General features: G+C 39.0%; 1 protein-coding gene across 1 annotated transcript in view; it reads right to left on the bottom strand.

Annotated features, from left to right (window-relative positions):
• Positions 1-23,194, bottom strand: part of Gk5 (glycerol kinase 5) — a 77,858-nt gene that overhangs the window by 7,606 nt on the left and 47,058 nt on the right. The window contains exons 12-15 of the mRNA XM_046431746.2: positions 9,872-9,966; positions 4,282-4,385; positions 2,451-2,510; positions 1,617-1,750 (exon numbers count right to left, since the gene is read on the bottom strand). Coding sequence (XP_046287702.1) covers positions 1,617-1,750; positions 2,451-2,510; positions 4,282-4,385; positions 9,872-9,966 — 393 coding nt within the window. The remainder of the gene's footprint in view (positions 1-1,616; positions 1,751-2,450; positions 2,511-4,281; positions 4,386-9,871; positions 9,967-23,194) is intronic.

Genomic DNA, 23,194 nt, shown 5'->3' with positions numbered 1-23,194 from the left:
ATTTTTTGACATAGGGAGTCAGTACATTGTCCAGGCTGGCCTGGAACTTGTGATCCTCCTGCCTTAGTCTCCTACATAGCCTGAATTAAAGACATGTGTCACTACGCTGGGCATATATTATTATTTTTATGCAATTAAAATAAATGAAGATAAATTGAGATTTTTGTCATACATCTTGACATAGGTGACAACTCTCCGTCATATGCATAAAATCAAAAGCTGGAAATTAATATGAGAGTTTTCTTTTCAAAGTACAGCATTTTATGCAAGCTATTTAAATTCCAATTCAAGATAAAATTGATCTAACACATACTGTTCTTTGAAATGAGGATCATGTGATTTATAATCAAAAGCAGCAAGAGAACACTTTTTTTTTTTTTTGGCACTGGGGATTGAACGCAGAGGTGCTTTACTACAGAGTTACATATGAACTTGCTCGTTTTCTTTTTGAGACAGGGTCTCACTAAGTTGCCAAGGCTGGTCTTGAACTTGCTATCCTCCTGCCTCAGTTTCCTGAGTCACTAAGATTACGTGTATACCACTGTGACCATTTGAGGACACATTTATAATTATAATCATTAGTAGTCTGATACAGGTGTATGTGGGTGTGGGTGTGTTTATTTATTTAATCTATTTATAGTAATCTATTTATTGAACCCAAGCACTTTACCATTCAACTACATCCCCAATCCCACCCACCTTTTTTTTGAGACAGGATCTCACCAAGGTGCTGAGGCTCCCTCAACTGTGTACCCCTATCTCAGCTTCTCTAGTCACTAGGATCACAGGAGTGTGCCACCCTCCTTGGTTGAATGCAGTCCTTTCTAAAACCAAAGACAAGCCTAGTGACAAGATTCTCTTCTTGGTCAAACTCTATACTTAGTTCCTCTGGTCTTTTTCGACTAGGCTTCAACTCTGAGACTTCCATGTTCCTTTCCTCATTATCTACTTTAAGAAGAATGCAGCCAAGTCCGTTTAGCCAGAATCCCCAAACCTCAGTATCTGATCATCCTGGATATCTCATCTGCCACATTCCCCCAGGCCAGCCTTCAGCAAAAATCCTGTTAGGTTGGTTTAGCCAGAATTTCTTCTTACCTCCAGTGTGTCTTCTTAGTAAATCTTCCACTTACTGATTCCCATCCTGCTCCTGAGCTTATAAATTCTCACTTTTCCTTGTTGTATCTGCCACTAGAAAACTTGCTTCAGTTTTAAACATTGCCTTAGTCCCTATACCTGTTGCAACAGTATCCCTGAATTAAGTCTGCATTAGTGTTCTTTAACAAGTATGCTTGAACAGTTCTTTTCCTTAACACCAGCTACCCAAAGATCCTTCTCTGCTAGGAACCAAAGCAGCTGAGAATCACATGCCCTCATCTCCTATTCATTCTCATGGAAGGAATGAAGGATGGAGAGGTGGTGTACCCAGACCCACCAACAAACAGAGAAGGTCACAGGGTATTTTGTGAGGAATATGCTTATGGATATGGACCTTAATGCACACCAAGGCTTTCCAGATCCTCTCAGCAATTTTATGATTTGAGAGAAGAAATGCTATCATAGATATGGTTTGCAAGGTAGCTTTTTTTTTTTTTTTTTTTAATAAAATCTACACATACCAACAGCAAGGCCAGCAAGAGAAGCAGCACCCAAACAGGACATGTCAAAGTGGGCTGGTCTGTCTATATTCTCATTAATCAGGTCTGAAGTCATCTGCATGACAAAACCGTTCTTACAAACTCCTCCATCTGCCCTGTGGGGAGCAAGATATAAAAGATAAGTCACAAGAATAATAGCATCATTCATTCTTTTTATGTGGGCTACATATTTTTCTTACATCCTTGATTTTATAAGTTTAATGTTTTTTGTGCTAAGGATTGAACCTAGAGCCATGCTAAGGAAGTTCTCTCCACTGAGCTATATCCCCAAACTCTGTATATATATATATTTTTTAATTCCAAAATTATATCGCTTAGCACTGACCCGATGACAAACAATTTTACTGGGTATTTGCTAAATACTTTTCCTTATTCCTGCCATCAATTTCCCCACTTGCCCTGTCTGTCTTGGGACTAGTCAAAATAGGCTAAGTAAAAACTAACCCAACATAAAAATTCATTTGGACATTATAGGAACAAAAGTCAGTAAATTTGATACTTCCATGCCAAAAAGACAGCTAAAACTCAAAAAGAGAGATTTTTTTAAAAAAAAGATTTATACAATACACATGAGTGGCAAGATTCTACCAAATTTCATATTATGTTATGTTCTCCAGAAGTCCAAAATTAGCTTTCCTATCCTCTCCAAATTCCAGTGATCAATAATTTACTGCCAAGGAGCCAGGCATAAATTCTTTTTGAAATCCTGAAAAACCGGAATGATTAAAATACTAATAGCAGCTACTACTTACTTGGAACTTCTAAATGACCCTGTTAGAAATAAAGCTCACATACCGGACGTTTGTAACAGGAATATGGATCTCTTTCTGCATCATCTCATATAATTGTTTGTTTCTGGTTAAAAAACAAGATAACTATTTAGAGGGCATTCATATAATAATAATCCTCTATTCTGATATCAAAAAATTAAAACCACAGTTTTATTTACCTGATGTTTATAAAACATGCGAAAGAAAATATTAAAGAAATATTGGTTAACTGCAGAATGCCTAGCAGATGCCTGATTTAAACAGCAGCTCGGCTTTTCATGCTTCCCCCCTTCATATAGCATGTTTTTTATTTTACAACAAAGTTAAATCTTTTACCATTCTTCAAAGAAAAAGTAAAGCAATTAGCTATTTAAAAGGTATTCATTAAGATGAGATACCACAAATAACATTTAATAGAATTCATCAAATACAATTATTTTGTAATCATGGACATTAACTTATTTTAAACTAAATGAAACAAATATTCTTTATCATGACAGCTATATCCACCCCCACAATGGGGATCGAACCTGGGGGGCACTGTACCACTGAGCTATATCCTCAGCCCTTTTTTCTGATTTTATTTTTTGACACAGGGTCTTGCTTGAGTTGTTGAGGCTGTCTTTGAGCTTGTGATCCTCCTGCCTCAGCCTGGGATTATAGCCTATGCCACTATTGCACCCAGCTCTGACAGCTGTGTTCTTAGTTTTAACAATCTACACTTGTCCCATAGCAAAAGGATCACAGGAAATATATATAAATAATAATTCTGATGATTTAAGTCTTGGATAATAGAAGCATTATAAATTTGAATTCTCCCTCATGAATAAGGAAACTACACCTTTGAAAATTCCAATTTGAACCTTTCATGCTTGAGAAATTGGAATTTTTAAAAATTTATTTATTTTTTATAGTTGTAAATGGACAGTATGCTTTTATTTTATTTGTTTCATTTTTATGTGGTGCTAAGGATCAAACCCAGTGCCTCACACATGTTAGGCAAGTGCTCTGCCTCTGAGCTACAACCCCAGCCCTGGAATTTTTTTATTCTTATTTTTTTTCCTGTGGTGCTGAGAATAGAACCCAGCACCTCACATATGGACAATACATGTTCTATCACTGAGCTTTAACCCCAGTCCTGGATTTTTTTTTTTTTTTAATATTTATTTAGTTGTAGATGAACACACAGTATCTTTATTTATTTTTATGTGGTGCTGAGAATAGAACCCAGTGCCTCATACATGTGAGGCAAGCACTTTACCATTGAGCTACAGCATCAGCCTCCCCTGGATGTTTTTAAAAATCATTCAATTTCAAAAATCAAATCTAATACTGGTACTATTTAAATGAAATATCAAGGAAATTAGCAATCAGAACAGATTAGATCAAATGCAGTATGTTTTAAACTGAAAGTTTAAATTAAATAACTTAATGAAAAGTAAGAAATTTTCAATTTTTTAGAAGTGCTGATCTTGTTTTACTATCTAACTAGAAAATAATCCTCTAACCTGGGAAGGGGTGGGAAGGTCCCCCTCCCCCATTCTTATTTACCAGCTCTGGCCCCACCCTCACCCTTCTTGGCATTCTTTCTCTTCATGGGGCCTGAGAGGCCACCCCTATATGGAGGGGACAGTCAATAAGCTTCTGGAACAATGAAGGACAGGATGAGCACCACCTGCTTGTGGACCCTCCTATGCACTGACAGACAAGCATGCATGCACATGGGTGGGCTTGGTAGGCCCACCTTAAAGATCTGGGTCTGTAAGCACTGAATATTTTAATTTGAGAGCAAATTAATACAGGAAATGGCAAAGCATGTAGATGAGAGGCAGGGAGCTTGGGGCAGATTTTCTTACCTGAAAGCTATTGACTCCAGTATTGCTCGGACAAGATGGTGTTTATTGGTAGAAGGCTTCAAACCCATAAAAGAAGCACATGCACAGGGGTCATTTAATGGAGCCTAAAGGAAGAGGTAAAAAGAATGTATTATAAATGTTCTTAGTTATGTCTACAGACTTGAGGAAATTTATACAATAAAAATAGGCATGTTACAAGAATACTTAAAAATAAACGATAATCCAAAAATTAAACATTAGGATTACTTTCTTTCCTTCTTCTTCTTTTTTTTTTTTTCCTGTGGTGTTGGAGCTGGAATTACAAGGCCTGGAGCTAGACAAGTGCACTGCCAGCCACCTACACCCTCAGCCCTAGGATAATTTTTTTTTTTTTTTGGTACAGGGGATGGGATTGAACCAGGGGCACTCAACCACTATGTAGAGTGACTTGTTAAGGATATAAATTAGATTTAAGATTTAAAAACAAAAACATTCTTTTCAGTGGCACAGCTTACATCACACATACTGTCAGACATATTCATTGGATAAAGTCTGTATAAATCACAGGGCATGGTGGCGCACCCCTCTAATTCCAATGGCTAAGGAGGTTGAGACAGCAGAAGCTTGAATTCAAAGCCAGCCTCAGCAACTGCAAGGCACTAAGCAACTCAGTGACCTGTCTCTAAATAAAATACAAAATAGGGCTGGGGATGTGGCTCAGTGGCTGAGTATCCCTGAGTTCAATTCCTGGTACCAAAAAAAAAAAAAGTCTTTGTATCCCCAGAATGCAAGACAATTCTAGGACATATAGGACATAAAGATATAAAACAAAGATCCCTGCAAGAGCTTACAATCTCATAAGGAAACAGAAGAACAGTTCTGACACATGAATATACTCAGGACATATGGACACACTAGTGCTACCAAGAAAATGGCTTCCCCAAAATAGTACTCTAGCTTCAGGGCTTTTCTTCTTTATTTTGAGGAACTGGGAATCGAACCCAGGGGTGCTCTACCACTGAGTTACATCCTCAACCCTTTTTGTTTTTAATTTTGAGACAGGGTTTTGATAAGCTCTCCAGGCTGGCCTCAAACTTGGGATCCTCCTGCCTCAGCCTCCTAAGTGGCTGAGATTATAGGTGTGCCCCACCATGCCTGGTATCTCTTTCCTTAGAAAATTTTCTACACTCCTTCTCCTGGTTATTTTATAATCCTCCTCCAAATCTTTGCTCAGTTTCCTCAGAGAAAACTTCTGATCCAGAGACTAGATTAGGTTCCCCATTACATGCTTTTATGGAACTCTACAATTTGCCATGATACTATGTACCAGTTTATGACCACATTTGTGGGATTATTGATTCAATCTTCCCCTCTATACTGTAAATGCCATAAAGGGAACCTCGTCTTATGCTCACAAGGTGTCTCCAACCACTGTATGTAGCACTTTAGAGAGGACCAATTAACATTTAGTGAATAAAGAAACAAATAATACTTTTGCTAATTACTTAAGGAATTCTTACAGAATGAATCTGACATAATTTTCCTATGTACATATATGACTTATCACAAGGAATCTCACCATCATGTATATCCATAAGAAGGGGATCCTAATTAGAAAAAGATAAATTCCATGCTTGTATAATTATATCACATTGATTCTACTGTCATGTATAATTAAAAAGGACCAACAAAAAATTAAAAAAGAAATTCAACATTAAGGAGGTATTCCATAGAAACTTAAAATTTCTTTACAAGTTACAACACCCCCATGTTAGTCCATGTGAGTCTGTGTCCTGGTAGGAAACACCAGGAAGGTCCTTCTACAGGCCTGGACACACTCCATTATGGCAGATGGCCTACAGCCACAACTTCAGGCTGTCACTGCCAATCCTAATGACTAAGCCTCCACAGAACCATCAACCAACAAGGATCAGTAGCACTCAGCAAAACTCTGTTTGGCTCCCTAAGCAAAGCTAGCTACCTCTTTCCCAGGGCACAGACTACCTGCCCCAGGGCCCTTGTCACCACCAGGATCTCAGCTGAATCTGATGGGGAATTGTAGGATGGTTAATGCCATGCTTCTTGCCCTTGTCAACCCAGACTCTGAATGTATGCACCTACTGTGTGTTCTGACTGCCATAGTATTTTATGTCATACCATAAGGCCATCTGACAGAGCAGTTAAGAGCCTGGACTCTGGAGTCAGAATGCTTAGGTTCTAAAACCAGTTCTGCCACTCACTAGCTAGGTGAGATCAGACAAGTGATTTAACAGCTCTAAACCTCAGTTTTCACTCTGGGGACATAGCTCAGTTGTAAAGTGTTTGCCAAGCATGCATTAAGCCCTGGGTCACATCCCCAGTTCCAAAAATCAAGCAAGCAATCAATCTCATTTTCCCCATCTCCAGAGTGGGATGATTCGAGTATCTTCTACCTTGTTGAGTTACTGAGGATTAAATGAAATACTGCATGTAAAGAATTTAGGACAGTGGATTATGGTGACACAAGACTATAATCCCAGCTACTCAGGGGGCTGAGGCAGGAGGATCAAGTTCAAGGCCAGCATCTGCAACTTAGTGAGGCCCTGTTGTAAAACAGTGAAGTGAAGTGAAATGAAATGAAATAAAGCAGGACTGGAGATGTAGCTAAGTAGCTGAGCACCTGCCTGGCGTGGGCTTCTAGATTCTAACCCCAGCAGCTTAGAAAAAAAATAAAGAATGAACGAATTTAGGACATATCTGATGCATAGTGAGTATTCACAGGTTAGATGCCACTATAATTATTTATTATTATTCCTTGTCTAAACCCTTTATAGTACTATTGCCTTTTTTTTTTTTTAATTTTTATTTTTGGTACTGGGGATTGAACCCAGAGGTGTTTTACCACTAAACTTCATCCCAGCTCTTTTCATTTTTTGAGAATGAGTCTTGCTAAGTTGCTTAGGGTCTTGCTATGTTGTTGAGGATGACTTTGAATTATCCCCCCATGGATAGGATTATAGGGGTGTGGCACCATGCCCAGCAAATCTCTCTGTTTTAGTCAGCTTTTTCCTCACTGGGACTAAAAGACCTGACACAACACAGAGGACAGACAAGTTTATTTGGGTTTTAACAGTTTCAGAGGTCTCAGTCCACAGAGAGCTAACTCCACAGCTCTAGGTCTGAAGTGAGGCAGAACATCAGGAATGCAGGCACGGAGGAGAAAAGCAGCTCAGGACGCTGCAAACAGGAAGCAGAGAGCGCTCTGTTCACCAGGGACGGAATAGAAACCCTAAAGGCACGCCCCCAGTGACCTACCTCCTGCAGCCACACCCTGCCTGCCTATATTCACCACCCAGCTAATCACTGGCATCAGTGGATCTACCCAGTGATTAGGTTATATCTCTAAGCACTTCACCTTTGAATGTCCTTGCATTGTCTCACCCACAAGCTTCTGGGGGACATCTCAAATCTAAACCACACCACTCCTCATCCTCTGAAGACTGAGACTTGGCTCCTAGTCCTGTCTATCTACTCCACCATCAGCACAGACCAGTGCCTAAGTAGGTAGCTACTGATGCTTACCTCCAATGCCTACTATCTTGCTTTCCAAAGCACAAGCCCTGCTAAAACAAAGCCACAATGGTTGCATTCACTGGTGCCACCCAGGTGTGTGGTCCACACCTCTGCCATCCCCAGAGTGCCTGTCCCAGACTTCCCCATTTGCCACAAAGCTCATGATCCAGCACCCTCTTCTCAGCAAACTTCTTGAGAAACTGAGAGTAACAGGAGACTTCAATATCTTACGCTGTCCTCACTCTCTGAAGCTCTAATAACATCCTAAAACTAAAGGCAGCATCAGGCACTTGAACCTTCCTTCTTTCCATTCCCCATCTTTCATTTTCTCTAGTTGTTGACACATTCTGCCTCCTTATTTTTCCAAACAGCTTTGTATCAACACACTATTGTTTGAGTTAACTTTCAGTTTTCAATTAAGAGCTTCATTTTATGTTGGGAAATACCGGCCTGCGGTCCTCCCCCACAGACACCCCCACCAGCCCTCTGCTGCCAAGAGATAACCAGGTTGTCATCTCGCAGGACAGAGAGGCTTTATCAAGCTGAAACTAAAAATCCTATCTGTAACACTACTGTCTAAAGCTCTTGGGCTTTGGCAAGACTTCTTTTTTTAAATCACAAACTATGTATTATTTGAACAGGATGTGGTGATGAAATGCACAGATGGAGCTGTCAAGACAAAGTCACTACTAAGTCCCACAGCACATTTTTCAGAAAGGAAAGAATCTATAAAAACCTAACCAAGCCCTACCTTTGCTGATGACAATTACCCATTTAACCTTCTTCCTGAAACCTCAATTAGATAGAAAACTTTTGCTTCCTGTCCTGCCATGGCTGCTGTTTGGAGTTGCCTAGCATCACCCTGAAGAGGATGAAGTGTAATCTCTACATACACTCCATCAGCTTTCAGGCCTTTAGGACAAACACACAGGAGGAGAATATTAAAGACATCAAAGAATGCTATTTTTAATTCTAGTTCTGAAGGTAGAGTACATTTAAGATTTAAAACACCCTGATTTACGTTTTCTTTTACCAGGTTCTATGTTATATCTGCCAAACTTTAAAATTTTGGACCTTATCTGATTGCTCAAGTATAAGACAAATTCTCCAAGTGAAAAATTTTATTTTTTGAAAGAAAGAAAATTTTTATAGGAAGCTTAAAGGGAATGGTATAAAACATTCCCAGAAAGTAAATTTGTTCATAATAGTGTACTTGAAAATCTCTTTTAAAAGTCTTTGTGACATATGCTAAAATACAAGGTGGGATCACAGTTCTTTCAATTAAATAAAAAGTTCAATGTTACAAAATCAAATCTTTAGGTAACAGAGTGACAGATACAAAATTTGGGATGTGGTAGAAGAAAAAAAAATGTTTGTAATGCCATTAACTTAAAAAACATCTGTAATCCACTAAAAGATGGAACAAAATAAACTTCTTTAGAATCTTCCAAACTTTTGATCGTTTTTTAAAACTACGTTCAGTTTTCGATTAGGCAAAGTAACTCCACCACAAGAATTAATGAAAAGAAATCTTGAGTTCTGAAAAAAGTTATCAAAACTTACAAAGATATAACTTTAAAATATGTACATTACCTGTGCATGTGGTAGAGTGTGAATATGCCCTGACATTATTTTTCTGGTTCCCAATGGTACACTTTCTATTTGGTACAGAATGCCCATTTACTGATATATTTTCCCCCTACTAGGAAATGACTATTTTTAGTCATGATAAAGTAATCCTCCTCAGTCTTATGTAAAAGTTCTATGACAAACCTGCCAACTCTTAAGTCTGCCAAGGGACAGAGTTCTAAGCAGAAGCCAGCTGAATTCTGCAAGTACAAGCCAAGCCAGCAGGGTCACACTTAAGGGACATTCTGCTCTCTTATGGAATCTGTGCTGGGCCAGAGCCCAACTTCACAGTCCTAGAATGTACCTTTCATCTTATTTATTTTCAGCAGCCAAATTTTCAGGTAATAGAGTGACAGATACATAATTTGGGGTGTGGTGGGAACAGAAAAATGTTTGCAATTGCCATGAACTTAAAAAAAAAAAAAAGTACCTGTAATCCACTAAAAGATGGAACAAAATAAACTCCTTCAGAATCTTCCAAACTTTTGGCCATTTTTTCAGTCTCAGCAGCATCTGTGAAAAGATCTGCAAAAACAAACACACAAACAACAACAAAAAAACCCCTAAAACAAAACGAAGGGGTTGGGGAGGGACAAACAGAATTATGTTACACAACTAGCATTTACCCGCATCCCAGGCATTGTGAATATAATATAAATGATGCTCCCTTAAAAAAGTCAGCACAAAGGTCACCGTGTTCTAGTTCTGAGTTCTTATACTGCACAGGTTTATGAGCCCACAGAAGGGAGAGGGGACAATGAAAACAGAGGCTCTTCCAGGCAAGCTCTGCATGCGGCAGGCCCTCTTTTTTTTTTTTTTTTTAGATATTTGGGCTACTTACAGAAGCAATTCTATGTCTGTTTCTTTGGCATTAAAAATTATTCTCCTGGGGACAGGGGTGTCACTAAGTGGCAGAGAGCACACTTAGCATGCAAGAGGCCCTGGGTTCCACTTCAGCAACAAAACAAAAACAAAACAAAATTTTCTGAAGATAAGATCTCCTAGTTTTCTGATGAAAGAATCATCTATAATATATAAGAGAATCAACTGAAAAATTACTCCATTTTATGAGTTCAATAAGTGGCCAGTAATAGATATATTAAAGGTCAATCTTTCAAAAACAAGCAAACAGCTGGGCATGGTGTTGTACACCTATAATCCCAGCGGATCAGAAGGCTGAGACTAGAGGATGGTGAGTTCAAAGCCAGCCTCAGCAAAAGAGAGGTGCTATGCAACTCAGTGAGGCCCTGTCTCTAAATAAAATACAAAATAGGGCTAGGGATGTGGCTCAGTGGTTAAGTGCCCCTGAGTTCAATCCCTGGTACCACCCCCCAAAAAAAAATTTTTAAAAAGCTTAAAAAATAAAAATAAAAACAAGCAAAAATAGAAAAACAAAACTTAATTCATTTAGTAAACTTTTTGCTGAAGTATATAAAATATATACAGAAAAATGTGCAAGTACTAAGTTTATGGATGATAAACTTATTTTCCTTCCTTTTTTTTGCAGTGATGGGGATCAAATGTAGGGTCTCCTGCATGCTAGGCAAATGTTCCTTCCACTGCGCAGATCACCAGCCCCCTGAATGAATGTTCACAGGGTGAACACATCCAGGTAACCCATACCTAAATCTACATAGAAACTTCTCTTATTCAACATCACACTTGGGAGGTTCATTCAGATTGCTCAAGTAGTTAGTTATACTCCATTCATGTGGTATTCTACCATGTGACTTTACACAACTCATTAATCTAGTCTGCTGCTGATAGGCATTTGGGTAGTTTCCAGTGTTTGTTAATATAAATAGACCACACTAAACCCTTGTGTACATTCTTTTTGGTGGACATATGTGTACATTTCTATTTATTAATTCCAAGAAATGGAATAGCTAGTTATAGGATCTTCATATTTGGGACTAGCTTTAGTTGATGCTGCCAAATACTTTTCTAAATTGGTTGTACCAATTTAAGGTTCCTACAGGTATGGCATCTTATGTCCTTGGCAATAATTGACGTTATCTATGTTACATTTTAGTTATATTGATGGCATTGCTTATTGGTTTGATTTTACATCTCCCTGTTGACTAATGAAGTCAATAATACCTTTTCACTGGTCATTTAAGTATCCTTTTCTGGGAAATAATTTTTTTTTAAAGTTCTTTTATACATACTTTTAGTTGTTGATGGACCTTTATTTATTCATTTATTTATATTCAGTGCTGAGAATCAAACCCAGTGCCTCACATATGCTAGGCAAGTGCTGTACCACTGAGCTACAACCCCAGCCCCCCTGTGAAGTGATTTTTGAAGGAGCATGCAGAAGGGTCAGATGAAAAAGCTCAGGAATCAGTCATAATAAATATTACTGTTTTTATACAGCCTTAATAAAATTGGTTTTATTTCAATACATGATTTGTTACACTAATAATGAACAACTGGTTAAAGAAAGACATATAAGGAGCATGTATATTAAAATCAAATTATTGAAGATTGTCCAATAATAACTAAAAATTTTACTCAATGTGACAATCATCGGATTCATAAACTTCACCCATTATTTTAGTCAGGTCTTCTGTTTTTCATGGTCAGAAGACCTGACAAGGATAATTAGAAGAGGAAAAGTTTATTTGGGCTCATGGCTTCAGAGGTCTTACTCCACAGATGGCCAACTCCGTGGCTCTGGGCCTGGGGTGAAGTAGAGCATCACGGTGGAAGTGTGTGGCAGAGGGAAGCAGCTGAGATGTGGCACCGGGAAATAGAGTTCCATTCACCCAGGACAAAATAGATAACCCAAAAGCACACCCCTAGGGACCTACCTCCTGTGGTCATACCCTACTTGCCTATAGTTACCACCCAGTTAATCCCTACTGGGACTCTCATTACCCAACCATTTCACCTCTAAACTCTCTTGCATTCTTTTACATAGGAGCTTGGGGAACACCTCATATCTAAACCATAACATGCAAAATATCTTTGGCACTTCAAAAACTAATGTTAAAAGTTTGTTTTAAAATCTATACTTTTAAAAAAAAGTCATGTGTAAGTTTTAAAATCAAGACAAGATGTGAAAATGCACACTAGACAGCTGGATGGGGGAAAGCTTTTGATAACAGGCAAGGAAACATGGGGAAAAAAAGAGATCTAAGTTATTCACATTTTTCACTGTTTGTTCCATTCCTTGCTTGAAGAATTTCTTTAAATAATCTTCCACTTAAACCACTCTCCAATGGGCTCACTGATGAAAAGCTTTAGGAATTAGCACACTCTGCTCTCTCCCACTGACTGCAGCTACAGTCCTGGGTGGAATGCAGGGAGAAGCTAGCTGAGGACTCTGAAGAATAAGCCAGCAAGAGGGGGAGGACACCAAATGCCACCAAACTGACGGTCAGTTTCCTGTTTTGTGTTCTGGTGTCTCCTGGCCTAGGCTCAGGGACAGCGTGAAACCGGAAACCGGATTGATACTGGGCACAAAAAGAGCTTTGAGAAAAGTCCACTCCCACCAGTCTGAGACACAGGAGATGGGTTTGGATGGGACACAGTGAGGAAAGTACCATTTTTTGCTTTGTAGATTTTTCTTTCTCTCAGGCTGGAGCTCCCAGGCAATCCCAAGGTAGCATCAGCGACAGCCCAGGGACACAGTAATACAGTACTGCAGGCCAAGAGCACAAGGGGCATCTCTGTTGCGTTCTTCTTCTTTCCCTCTTGGTATCTGTCCCACCCCAAGAAACCCTGTGGCTAACAACAGCCATCACAGCAGAGGCAACCAAAACTTGAGATAGGAGCACTATGGAAGTCCCTCTTGCCACCCAGATGAGGAGCCAGAAACAGCGGGGAAGGTGTTCGGTACAGGAGGGAAACAGAAGCAACTTCCTAGCTAGAACACCAGGGCATGGCGCCTGACAAAAAGTATTCAAGAGATCAGTGAGAGAAAGGTGCTCAGGAAAATTACCTCACAAAGATTTTTATGGGGGTGGGGATGTAGCTTGGGGATGCTGCGGATGGGACTGGTAAAGTGCTTGCTTAGTGATTGCAAGGTATTGGGTTTGAGCCCCAGCACCACCAAAAAACTATATATATATTTTTAAATGAACTCTTAGCCTAACCCCTGAGCTGTGCATGTGAAGATTCAACCTATACAATAAACCAAAGGCATTGTTCTCCAGGTATACCACCACCCACTGGCCATTGGGTGGCAAAAATGAGGGAAAGATCCAAATTTTAGAGCCTGAAAACTGAGAGAACACTGGAACCACAGCCCTAAGAAGGTGGAGAACTTATGATCTCAGAATATCCAAACCTATGGCCTATAGGAAAAGTTAAAATGCTCAGTGGTAGAGCTCTTGCCTAGTATGTGTGAGGCACTGGGTTCGATTCTCAGCACCATATATAAGTAAATAAAAATATAGGTCCATTAACAATTAAAAAATTAAAATTAAAAAAAGAACAATTAAAAATATCAAAATTCTCCATAGGATTTGAAGAAGACCAGGAGTTGCATGAAATTCAAATTTTGAAAACAATAGAAAATTGATCAACACATGAGAGACAAAGGAAATCTCAACTACTTGCAAAGGAAAAGACAATAGAAGGTGGCAATAAGAACCAAAAGGAAATTTCAAAACTGAAAAATATAATAATCAAAATTTCAAAATTTATGGCATAGGTCAATAGATGAATAGAGAAGACAGAGGGGGAAATCCAGTAAAGTGGGGACAAAGCAAAAGAAATCATCCTATCTTAACAAGAGGGAGGAAAAAAACCCCAAAAAGCAAAAAACCCCAAAAGCAAAACAGAGCTTCTAAGACCTGTGGGACAAAAAGAAAGCCTAACATTTGTCTCTTGAGTCCCAGGAAAAAGCACCACTAATGAACTATTTGAAGAAAAAAATGACTATAAACTTCCCACAGTGAACGAAAAATAAAAATCTACAAATTCAATAATCTCTAGGTACATGCACAGGGCTCTGGATTCATCCCCAGCACACAGGCACGGCTAAGAATCTCATGCTATCACACAAGAGGGTGACTGCAGATAATGATCATGGACTAAATATGCATGTGTAAGGCCTTGGGTTCAAGCACCAGTACCATCAAGGATTTTAAAAGTGTTTACCATGAAGGAATGATAAATGTTTGAGGAAACAGATATGTTTACCCTGATTAATCATTTTTATAACATACAAATATATTGAAACATCACATGGTACCCCACTAATACATACAATTTTTATGCATTTTTTGTTGGTTTTGAACCAATGCACATACCAAGCAAACACTCTACCACCACGCTACAGTTCCAGCCCATTTTTATATATCAGTAAAACATGAATAAATGAATAGAAGACTCTAAAATGAAGAGAATCTCAGCAAATCCCAAACAAGCTAAAACACAAAGAACTTTTGCTTAGACACATCATAATAAAATTGAAAGCCAAAAACAAAAGGCAAAGAAAAATCTTGTAATGAAGTCAGATTATATAATGGAGAACAAATATTCAAATGACTACGAATTGTGAATTTCTCATCAGAAAGTATGAGACAAAAAGGTAGTAGAACATTTCTTTTCCTTTGGTACTGGGGATGAACCCAGGGGTGCTCTCTCACTGAGTCATATTCCCAGCCCTTTTTATTTTTATTTATTTATTTATTTGGTACTGGGGATTGAACTCAGTGGTACTAACCACTGAGCCACATTCCCAGCCCTATTTTGTATTTTATCTAGAGACAGGATCTCATTGAGTTGCTTAGCATCTTGATGTTGCTGAGGCTGACTTTGAACTGGCTTCAAAGTGTTTCAGCCTCCTGGGATTATAGGCTTCTAGTCATTTTTATTTTGAGACAGGGCCTCAGCTAAATTGCTGAGGCTGGCATTGAACTTTTGATTGTCCTGCCTCTGCATCTCAAACTGCTGGGATTACAGACCTGTGTCAATGCACTTAGCTAAGAACAATATCTTTTTATTTATTTATTTTTGTGATTATTTATTTATGTAATTAAAGATGAATGCTGAGGATCAAACCCAGTGCCTCACTCTTGCTAGGCAAGCTCTCTGCCACTAAGCTACAGCCCCAGCCCAAGTAATCAAGAAAAAGAACTGACAACCCAGAATTCTACACCTTATAAAAATAAACTTCAGAATAAAAACAAAAAAAAGACCCCATAATTTTCAAAAAAGGAGAATTAAGAGTTCATTGCCATGTCATTAAAAAAAAAAAAGCCAAAGGATATTCATATGTAAAAAAAGAACCTTGACCAAACCTCATGCTTTAATAGAAAAATTAACTAAATATGGATCGTACATCTAAATGTAAAACATAAACTATGCCAGTCTTAGGAGAAAATATGAAAGAAAACCTGTCAAATAGCCTTAGATATACTATCCAAAGCAGTCTATAAAACAAAAAACTGATACATTAAATTTCACCAAAATTAAATTAAAAACTTTGTTGTTGGGGGCCTCGGGGTGGGTGGGGGGGTGGTACTGGCCATTGAGCCCAGGGACTTGCACATGCTAGGCAAGCACTCTACCACTGAGTTACACCCTCAGACCTTTTTGTTTTATTTTGAAACAGGGTCTCACTAAGTTGTTGGGGCTGCCCTTGAACTTGTGATCCTCTTGCCCCAGCTTCTGGAATAGCTGGGATTACAGGTATGTAAAGTGTGCCTAGCAAAATTAAAAAATTCTGCTTAACATACTTTTAAGAAAAGAACTTTTGTTCAGCATAAAAAAAGAACTCTTTAAAAAGCAGGTAGAATTAAAAAAAAAAAAAACAGTAAAAATACAGACCAGCTACTTCTAGGGATTAGAGTTGGGCAGAGATTATCCTTGTTAATGACTGCATTAGTCTATGAAGGTCCTAAAACATCTGTACGATTATACACCAAAACCCAAACACACACACACAGATATGTACACATATGAATGACTGCAAGTATACTGTCAAAGCTCGCAGAACATTTAAAATAGGTGAACTTAATTTATGCAATTATACCTCAACAGACTTGAAGTAGTATTTATTGTTTCTCAAACATAGGGACAGAGGTTCACCTTCACCCATAATAAAAAAGAAATGCTGCTGGGCATAGTGGTACATGCCAGTAATCCCAGTGACTTGGGAGGCTGAGGCAGGAGGATCATAAATTCAAGACCAGCCTCAGCAACTTAGTTGGACCCTGTCTTAAAATAAAAATGTAAAGGGATGGGGATGTGGCTTGGTGGTTAAGCCCCAGTGGGTTCACTCCTCCATACCAAAAAAAAAAAAAAAAAAAAGAAAAAATAAATACCATTTTAACACTGAGATGTCATTTCTCACCCATCTAGGTTGACAAAAATTCAAAGGCTCACGGGTTGCGGTGGCGCACTCCTGTAATCCCAGCAGCTCCAGAAGCTGAGACAGGAGGATAGAGAGTTCAAAGACAGCCTCAGCAAAAGTGAGGTGCTATGCAACTCAGTGAGATCCTGTCTCTAAATAAAATACAAAATAGGGCTGGGGATGTGGCTCAGTGGTCAAGTGTCCCTGAGTTCAATCCCCAGTACTCCCTACCCCCAAAAATTCAAAGGCTGGACAATACATGTAACTAGTAAGTTGCAAAGGCAACAGTTTCATATGTTTTTTAGGGTGAATACAAAATGGTATAATTCTTGGGGAGAGGAATTTAGCAATATCCAACAAAACTACTGTATATTTGCTCTTTGACAAAGCAACCCCACTTCTTTTTTTTTTTTAAAGAGGGTTTTTTTGGGAGGGCGGTACCAGGGTTTGAACCCAGGTGCACTCACTCGACCACTGAGCCACATCCCTGCCCTATTTTTTTTATTTTTATTTTTTTATATTTATTTTTTAGGCGGACACAACATCTTTGTTTGTATGTGGGGCTGAGGATCGAACCCGGGCCGCACACATGCCAGGCAAGCGCGCTACCACTTGAGCCACATCCCCAGCCCCGCAACCCCACTTCTGAGAATTTATTACTAAGATAAACCTCTAACAATATGAAAATATAAATTCATACATTCATTGTACCATCATCTGGATTTTCAAAACACTGGAAACGACTTAAATGCTCCAAAATAGGCCACTGGCTGGCTTAACTGCATGCACATCAGTAATGGAGTATTGCGCACTATGTAAAGGACCCACAGGATCCCAGGGACCTAGTGTGAAAATAATTTCCAGAAAATAAATTAAGTGAAAATAGCAAAGTACAAGAGGACATATATAACATATTACTTTTGTGTAAGAAAGCAGGGAAAATAAGGAAATATACATATATCTTGATGTCTTTGCAAAAAGAAACAGGCAGTACAGAAGATAAATGAAGTAATAATCTATAAGAGGCAGGGAGACAGAGTACAGGGCTGGGGGTGGGGCGGTCAAAACTGAGTGTATCTTTTTTCCTGGTTTTGGCTTTGGGAATGATGTTAATGTTTCACACTTAAAAAACAGAAGAATACTTTCTAAAGAAAGGATTTGGGGAGTGGACTAAAACTGAATAACAGGAACAAATGAACCAAATTCTATTTTTTTCTTTCTTTTTTTAATATTTATTTTTAGGTGTAGATGGACACAACACAATGCCCTTATTTTTTTATGTGGTGCTAGGCAAGCACTCCACTGCGGAGCCACCATCCTAGCTCCCCAAATTCTATTTCAAATTAGTAAACTCACTGAAGTTTATTAATTTGAAAAAATGAATTTACCCACGAAATTCTGACCAGTGTGCATGAGCCATTTATCCTGGGTATAAAGCCTGGAGAACTCAAAGCTTCACTCCTGTTGGGCTCCACTCCAACTCCAGCACCAGGGTGGACTCATCTTCCTGTGTCCTCCCAGCAGGAAAGAGGAAAGCAGGGCCTTGAACTATGACCGCTGTCTTCTGTAACTCTACTCACTGTGAAGCCTAACCAGTCACTCAGAACCCTTCACCTTTGAGAGAATGTTTATCTCATCCCCTCTAATGAGGGAGATTTTTGTCTCTCTTGGGAAGGTACCCAGAGAGGAAAAATACAGTTCCTTTATTTCTAGTAAACAAGAGTTCTGGATAATTTCAAACGCATTACTTATGAAGAGTCTTATGGGAACTGCCTGAGGCAGGCAGACATGACGTGTAGCAATTAAAAATGATCTGAAGGAAAAGATGTCCCCTGACCCTCGTTATTGGAGGAGGCAGAGATGCAAACTGCCTCAAATGTAGAAAAGAAACAGGGCTTTCTTTCAGTCCCTTAACTATGTCATGTTTCTCCCTGCTCAGGGCCTTTCACACTGGTCTTCTCTGCTCGTGTTAGACAGGAGTTCAGAGGGACACCAAGATGGCAGAGGCAAGGTACAAGAAAAACATTCCTAGAGGACAAGACAGGGAGATGAGTCATCATGGCCTGAGGACTCCCACCACTGGTAGTTAGTCTAAAGTAGCCAACTGGGAAAGAGGTCAATATTCTAATTAGGTTTTCTAAAGTAACCAATGGAAGCAAAGGGAGTAATCAGATAAATATAGGGAAGAGACAAACCTCACAGCTTGGCATACAAAACATTAAATTCATTAAATTCCAGACACTTGGGCCTTGAGCCTCTCTCTCTCTTGCTCGGCTCACTCGCTCTACCTTATACAGTGCTACCTTCACCTTCAATGTAACTGTACTTTGCCTGTTACTTCTGTTTGTTTAGTAGCTCAATTCCTTTTTTTTTTTTTTAATTTAGAGGCAAAGTGCTGCTAAGTTGCTTACAGCCTTGATAAATTGCTGGGGTGGGCTCTGAATTCGCAATCCTCCTGCCTCAGCCTCCCCAGCTGCTGGGACTACAGGCTTGTTCAATTCTTTGTTTGGGACACCAAGGACCTGGACCCCTGCTGGGCACACCAAGGATAACACTAGGACCACTCCTTGACCAACTGCCGCCACACCTTCAACCACTCTCACTCTTTCTTCAGGTTCAACTGAAATACTACTTGCTTCTTTAAAAAAATCTTTTGATACTCCAGACTGGACAAAGTCCTCTCTTTAGAAGGCAACCACTGATTCTACTACTGCTGCTCCTTTCTGATACTTAACAGTAACACAACACACACACACACACACAGACACACACAATTTTTAAGACAAGGTCTTCCTATGTTGCCCAGACTGGCCTTGAACTCCTGGGCTCAAGAACTCCTCCCGTCTATCCCTCGCAAGTACCTAGGACTACAGGTGCATACCACCATGCTCAGCTTTAATAGTTTTAAAAAATTAATTTAATGTGCACCTTCCCTGCTAGGCTATAACCTCCATGAGGGCAGGGAGGGTCACTGATGTCCTAGCACACAGAAAGGTGCATCCTGAGCACTCAGTTATTTGTTCATTGAATAAAAACTGATGGATGTAAAACTATTGACAAGATTGAAATAGCAAAATAGAACCTAGAGTAATGAAAAGGAGCAGAAATGGACCAAACTGAAAAGAGATGACCATGTAGGGACCCAAATATGGCCTAAGGTCGGGGGTGGACAGAGAAACTGTGCAAAAGACTGAAAAACAAATCTAAAAATCAAGACTAACCCAGTTTAAATAGCTTTACATGTGAATCTAAGTTCAATCTGTGTTCAACCAGTGACAGGTGGGAGGAAGCCACCACGTAGGGAGGAACAGGACTAGTAAGTCACACAAAGACATGGAGGCCCAGAGCCTGCAGAGTACCCACATCTCCAAGGAGATGACAGGGTCACTAGGGCTCTGACATGATATGTTTCTCCTGAATATAATTCAGTTATTGTTTTCAATATGCCTTATTAAAGCAAATTCTCAGTAAATATATTCAAATAAATGTGATTTTTTTTTCTTTTTGGTACCCAGGATTGAACTCAGGGCACTCGACCACTGAGCCACATCCCTAGCCCTATTTTGTATTTTATTTAGAAACTGGGTCTCTCTGAGTTGCTTAGTCCCTCGCTTCTGCTGAGTCTGGTGAGCCTCCTGACTCAGCCTCCTTAGCGCTGAGATTATAGGCATGTGCCACTGAGCCTGGCTTAAATGTGAATTTTTTAATGTGAATTCAGACAAATATCAGAAAATACCAGCAATATTTAGCTACGCCAGCTATTGAAATTTAAAAGTAAATAATTCAACTCTGAATTAGTCTCTCCCTTCACAACAGTCTCATTTTCCTTCCAGAGATGGAACTGACTTTCAGGAAGGCCTGTGCTTCCCTCAGAAATTCAGGTCCCTCCTCAAATTCAGGGTCATTTGGCTCCACCTCCCAGAGAAGATTTTTCAGCATTTTTTTTTGTGTGTGTGTGTGTACCAGAGGTTGAACTCAGGGACACTCTACCACTGAGTCATATCCCCAGCCCTATTTTGTATTTTGTTTAGAGACAGGGTCTCACTGACTTGCTTAGTGCCTTACTTTTTGCTGAGGCTGACTTTGAACTTGTGATCCACCTGCCTCAGCCTCCTTAGCTTCTGGGATTATAGGCATGCGCCACTGCTCTGCAACCACCCACCCCTAAGCATTTTTAAGCATTCTGAATCACAATGAATGAGCCTGGATTCACCTAAGCGATGGAAATGACTCCCTTGGATAATGTGCCCATGAAACTCATGAATGAGTAGTAGTTTTTAACCAATGAGTATGAAATCAACTATTTGCATCTTCCGCAAAGGAATAAAAGTAATAAAAGGTATAACTAAAAGAGATGAAATATGTAAACTATTTTTTTTATTTTTGATAATCTAGAGTTATTAAAGACGTGCCTAGAATATTAGGAGAAACACATTTAAGAAGGAAGCAACATTTAAATAATAAAGAGCTTTGAAATAAATGTTGTTTGGTTAATAAGAAATCTTATGCATATAATGAGGTACAGGCTCAAAGAAAAAGAGAAAGAGAGAAAGGAAGAAACTGGCATTTTCCTCCTGGAGTGTGTTTTCTGCCAATAGATATTTTTTCTTCAAACAAATCAATTCAGTTCCAATCAGCAAAGAATAAAGTCAAAGTTGCACCATAATTTAATTATAATTACTCATAATTATGTGGAAAGGGGTATATATCCCCTAAAGATAAACTTAAAATAACCCTTTTTACTCTAAACTTTTTAAATTTGGATTCATCAGAGCTTGGTGCTGATAATGCCAAGGTCGCGGGTTCCTTCCCATACGGGCCACCATACACCAACCGCAAATCCCTCCTCCAGAAAATCCCTCCTCCAGCACTTCCCCAACCAAAGGGAACTCTCCGGGAATCCCCTGGAGAACTCCAAAGTAGCAGGAGAACTCCAAAGTAGCAGGCCAAGCTGGACAGCAGGGATCTAACATGCAATTGAATACACCGCTTAACATAACTGTCATCATCTCAATGGCTTGCTGGCATCACCTCTCAACCACTCTGTTCTGGCAAAAATGCCATGTGTCATTCCGACTCAGCTATGGCTCTCAGCAATTATGTAAATTACTTATAATTAAATTACTTATAAGCATTATTAATATTTTGGTATATAATATTCTATGCTTTATGAAGGAAATATGGTTTTATAACAAGCTGTTCATTATTCATAAAAGACGAAATGCAGAGAAAGAGCCCAAGTTTCAACAGCTGATGAATGGATAAATAAATTATGGCTTATTCATACAATAGAATATTATTCAGCAATAAAAAGAAATGGAGGGGGGCTGGGGATGTGGCTCAAGCGGTAGCTCGCTCGCCTGGTATGTGTGCGGCCCGGGTTCGATCCTCAGAACCACATACAAAGAAAGATGTGTCTGCCGAAAAAACTAAAAAAATAAATATTAAAAAAAATTTCTCTCTCTCTCTCTTTCTTTCTCTAAAAAAATAATTTTTTTAAAAAAAGCACCACATACAAACAAAGATGTTGTGTCCTCCGAGAACTAAAAAGTAAATATTAAAACACTCTCTCTCTCTCTAAAAAAAAAAGAAAGAAATGGAGGGACTGGGGTTGTGGCTCAGTGGCAGAGAGCTTGCCTAGCACATGTGGGGCACTGGGTCTGAGATCCTCAGCACCACACAAAAATAAAAAATAAAATAAAGGTATTATTATGTCCATCTATAACTAAAATTATTAAAAAAAAAGAAAGAAAGAAATGGAGTACTAATATATTCTATAGCACATGTGATCCTTGAAAATACACTAGTGGAAGATGTCAGTAACAAAAGACTACATAAGATACAATTCATCAGTATGAAATGCCTGAAACAGGCAAATCCACAGACAGGAAGAAAATTAATGGTAGCTCAGGGCTATGGTGAGAAGGACCAGGATAAAAATGGTATCAGGGCTACTAATGGGTAGGGTGTTTCTTTTACAGGAAATAAAAATATTCTAAAATTAGATAGTGGTGATGTTCGTAACACCACATATACACTCTAAAAACACTTTATTTGTTTATTTTTAGGCTTTTTAATTTTTTATTTAAAAAAATAACCAGCCAAAAATCAAGAATCATTTTACTTCTATTATGAAAGAATTATCATGAATTACTCAAGATCAATTTTTTGTTTTGGTGGGGGGGTACCAGGGATTGAACTCAGGGGCACTTGGCCACTGAATCACTTACGTAGCCCTATTTTGTATTTTATTTAGAGACAGGGTCTCACTGAATTGCTTAGTGCCTCACTTTTGCAGAGGCTGGCTTTGAACTCACAATCCTCCTGCCTCAGCCTCCTGAGCTGCTGGGTTTACAGGCATGCATCACCACACCTAACCTCAAGATCAATTTTTAATTGCTCAAGGTAAATTAAACTTTTATAAGATTTAGATACAATATATCT

This window comes from Marmota monax, unplaced genomic scaffold (assembly GCF_021218885.2).
Source record: "Marmota monax isolate L192 unplaced genomic scaffold, Marmota_monax_Labrador192_F-V1.1 WCK01_AAM20220418_F8-fsc00022, whole genome shotgun sequence".
Classification (NCBI taxonomy): domain Eukaryota; kingdom Metazoa; phylum Chordata; class Mammalia; order Rodentia; family Sciuridae; genus Marmota; species Marmota monax.
The sequence above is the reverse complement of the archived record's forward strand: the minus strand, read 5'-3'. Positions and strand labels throughout refer to the sequence as shown.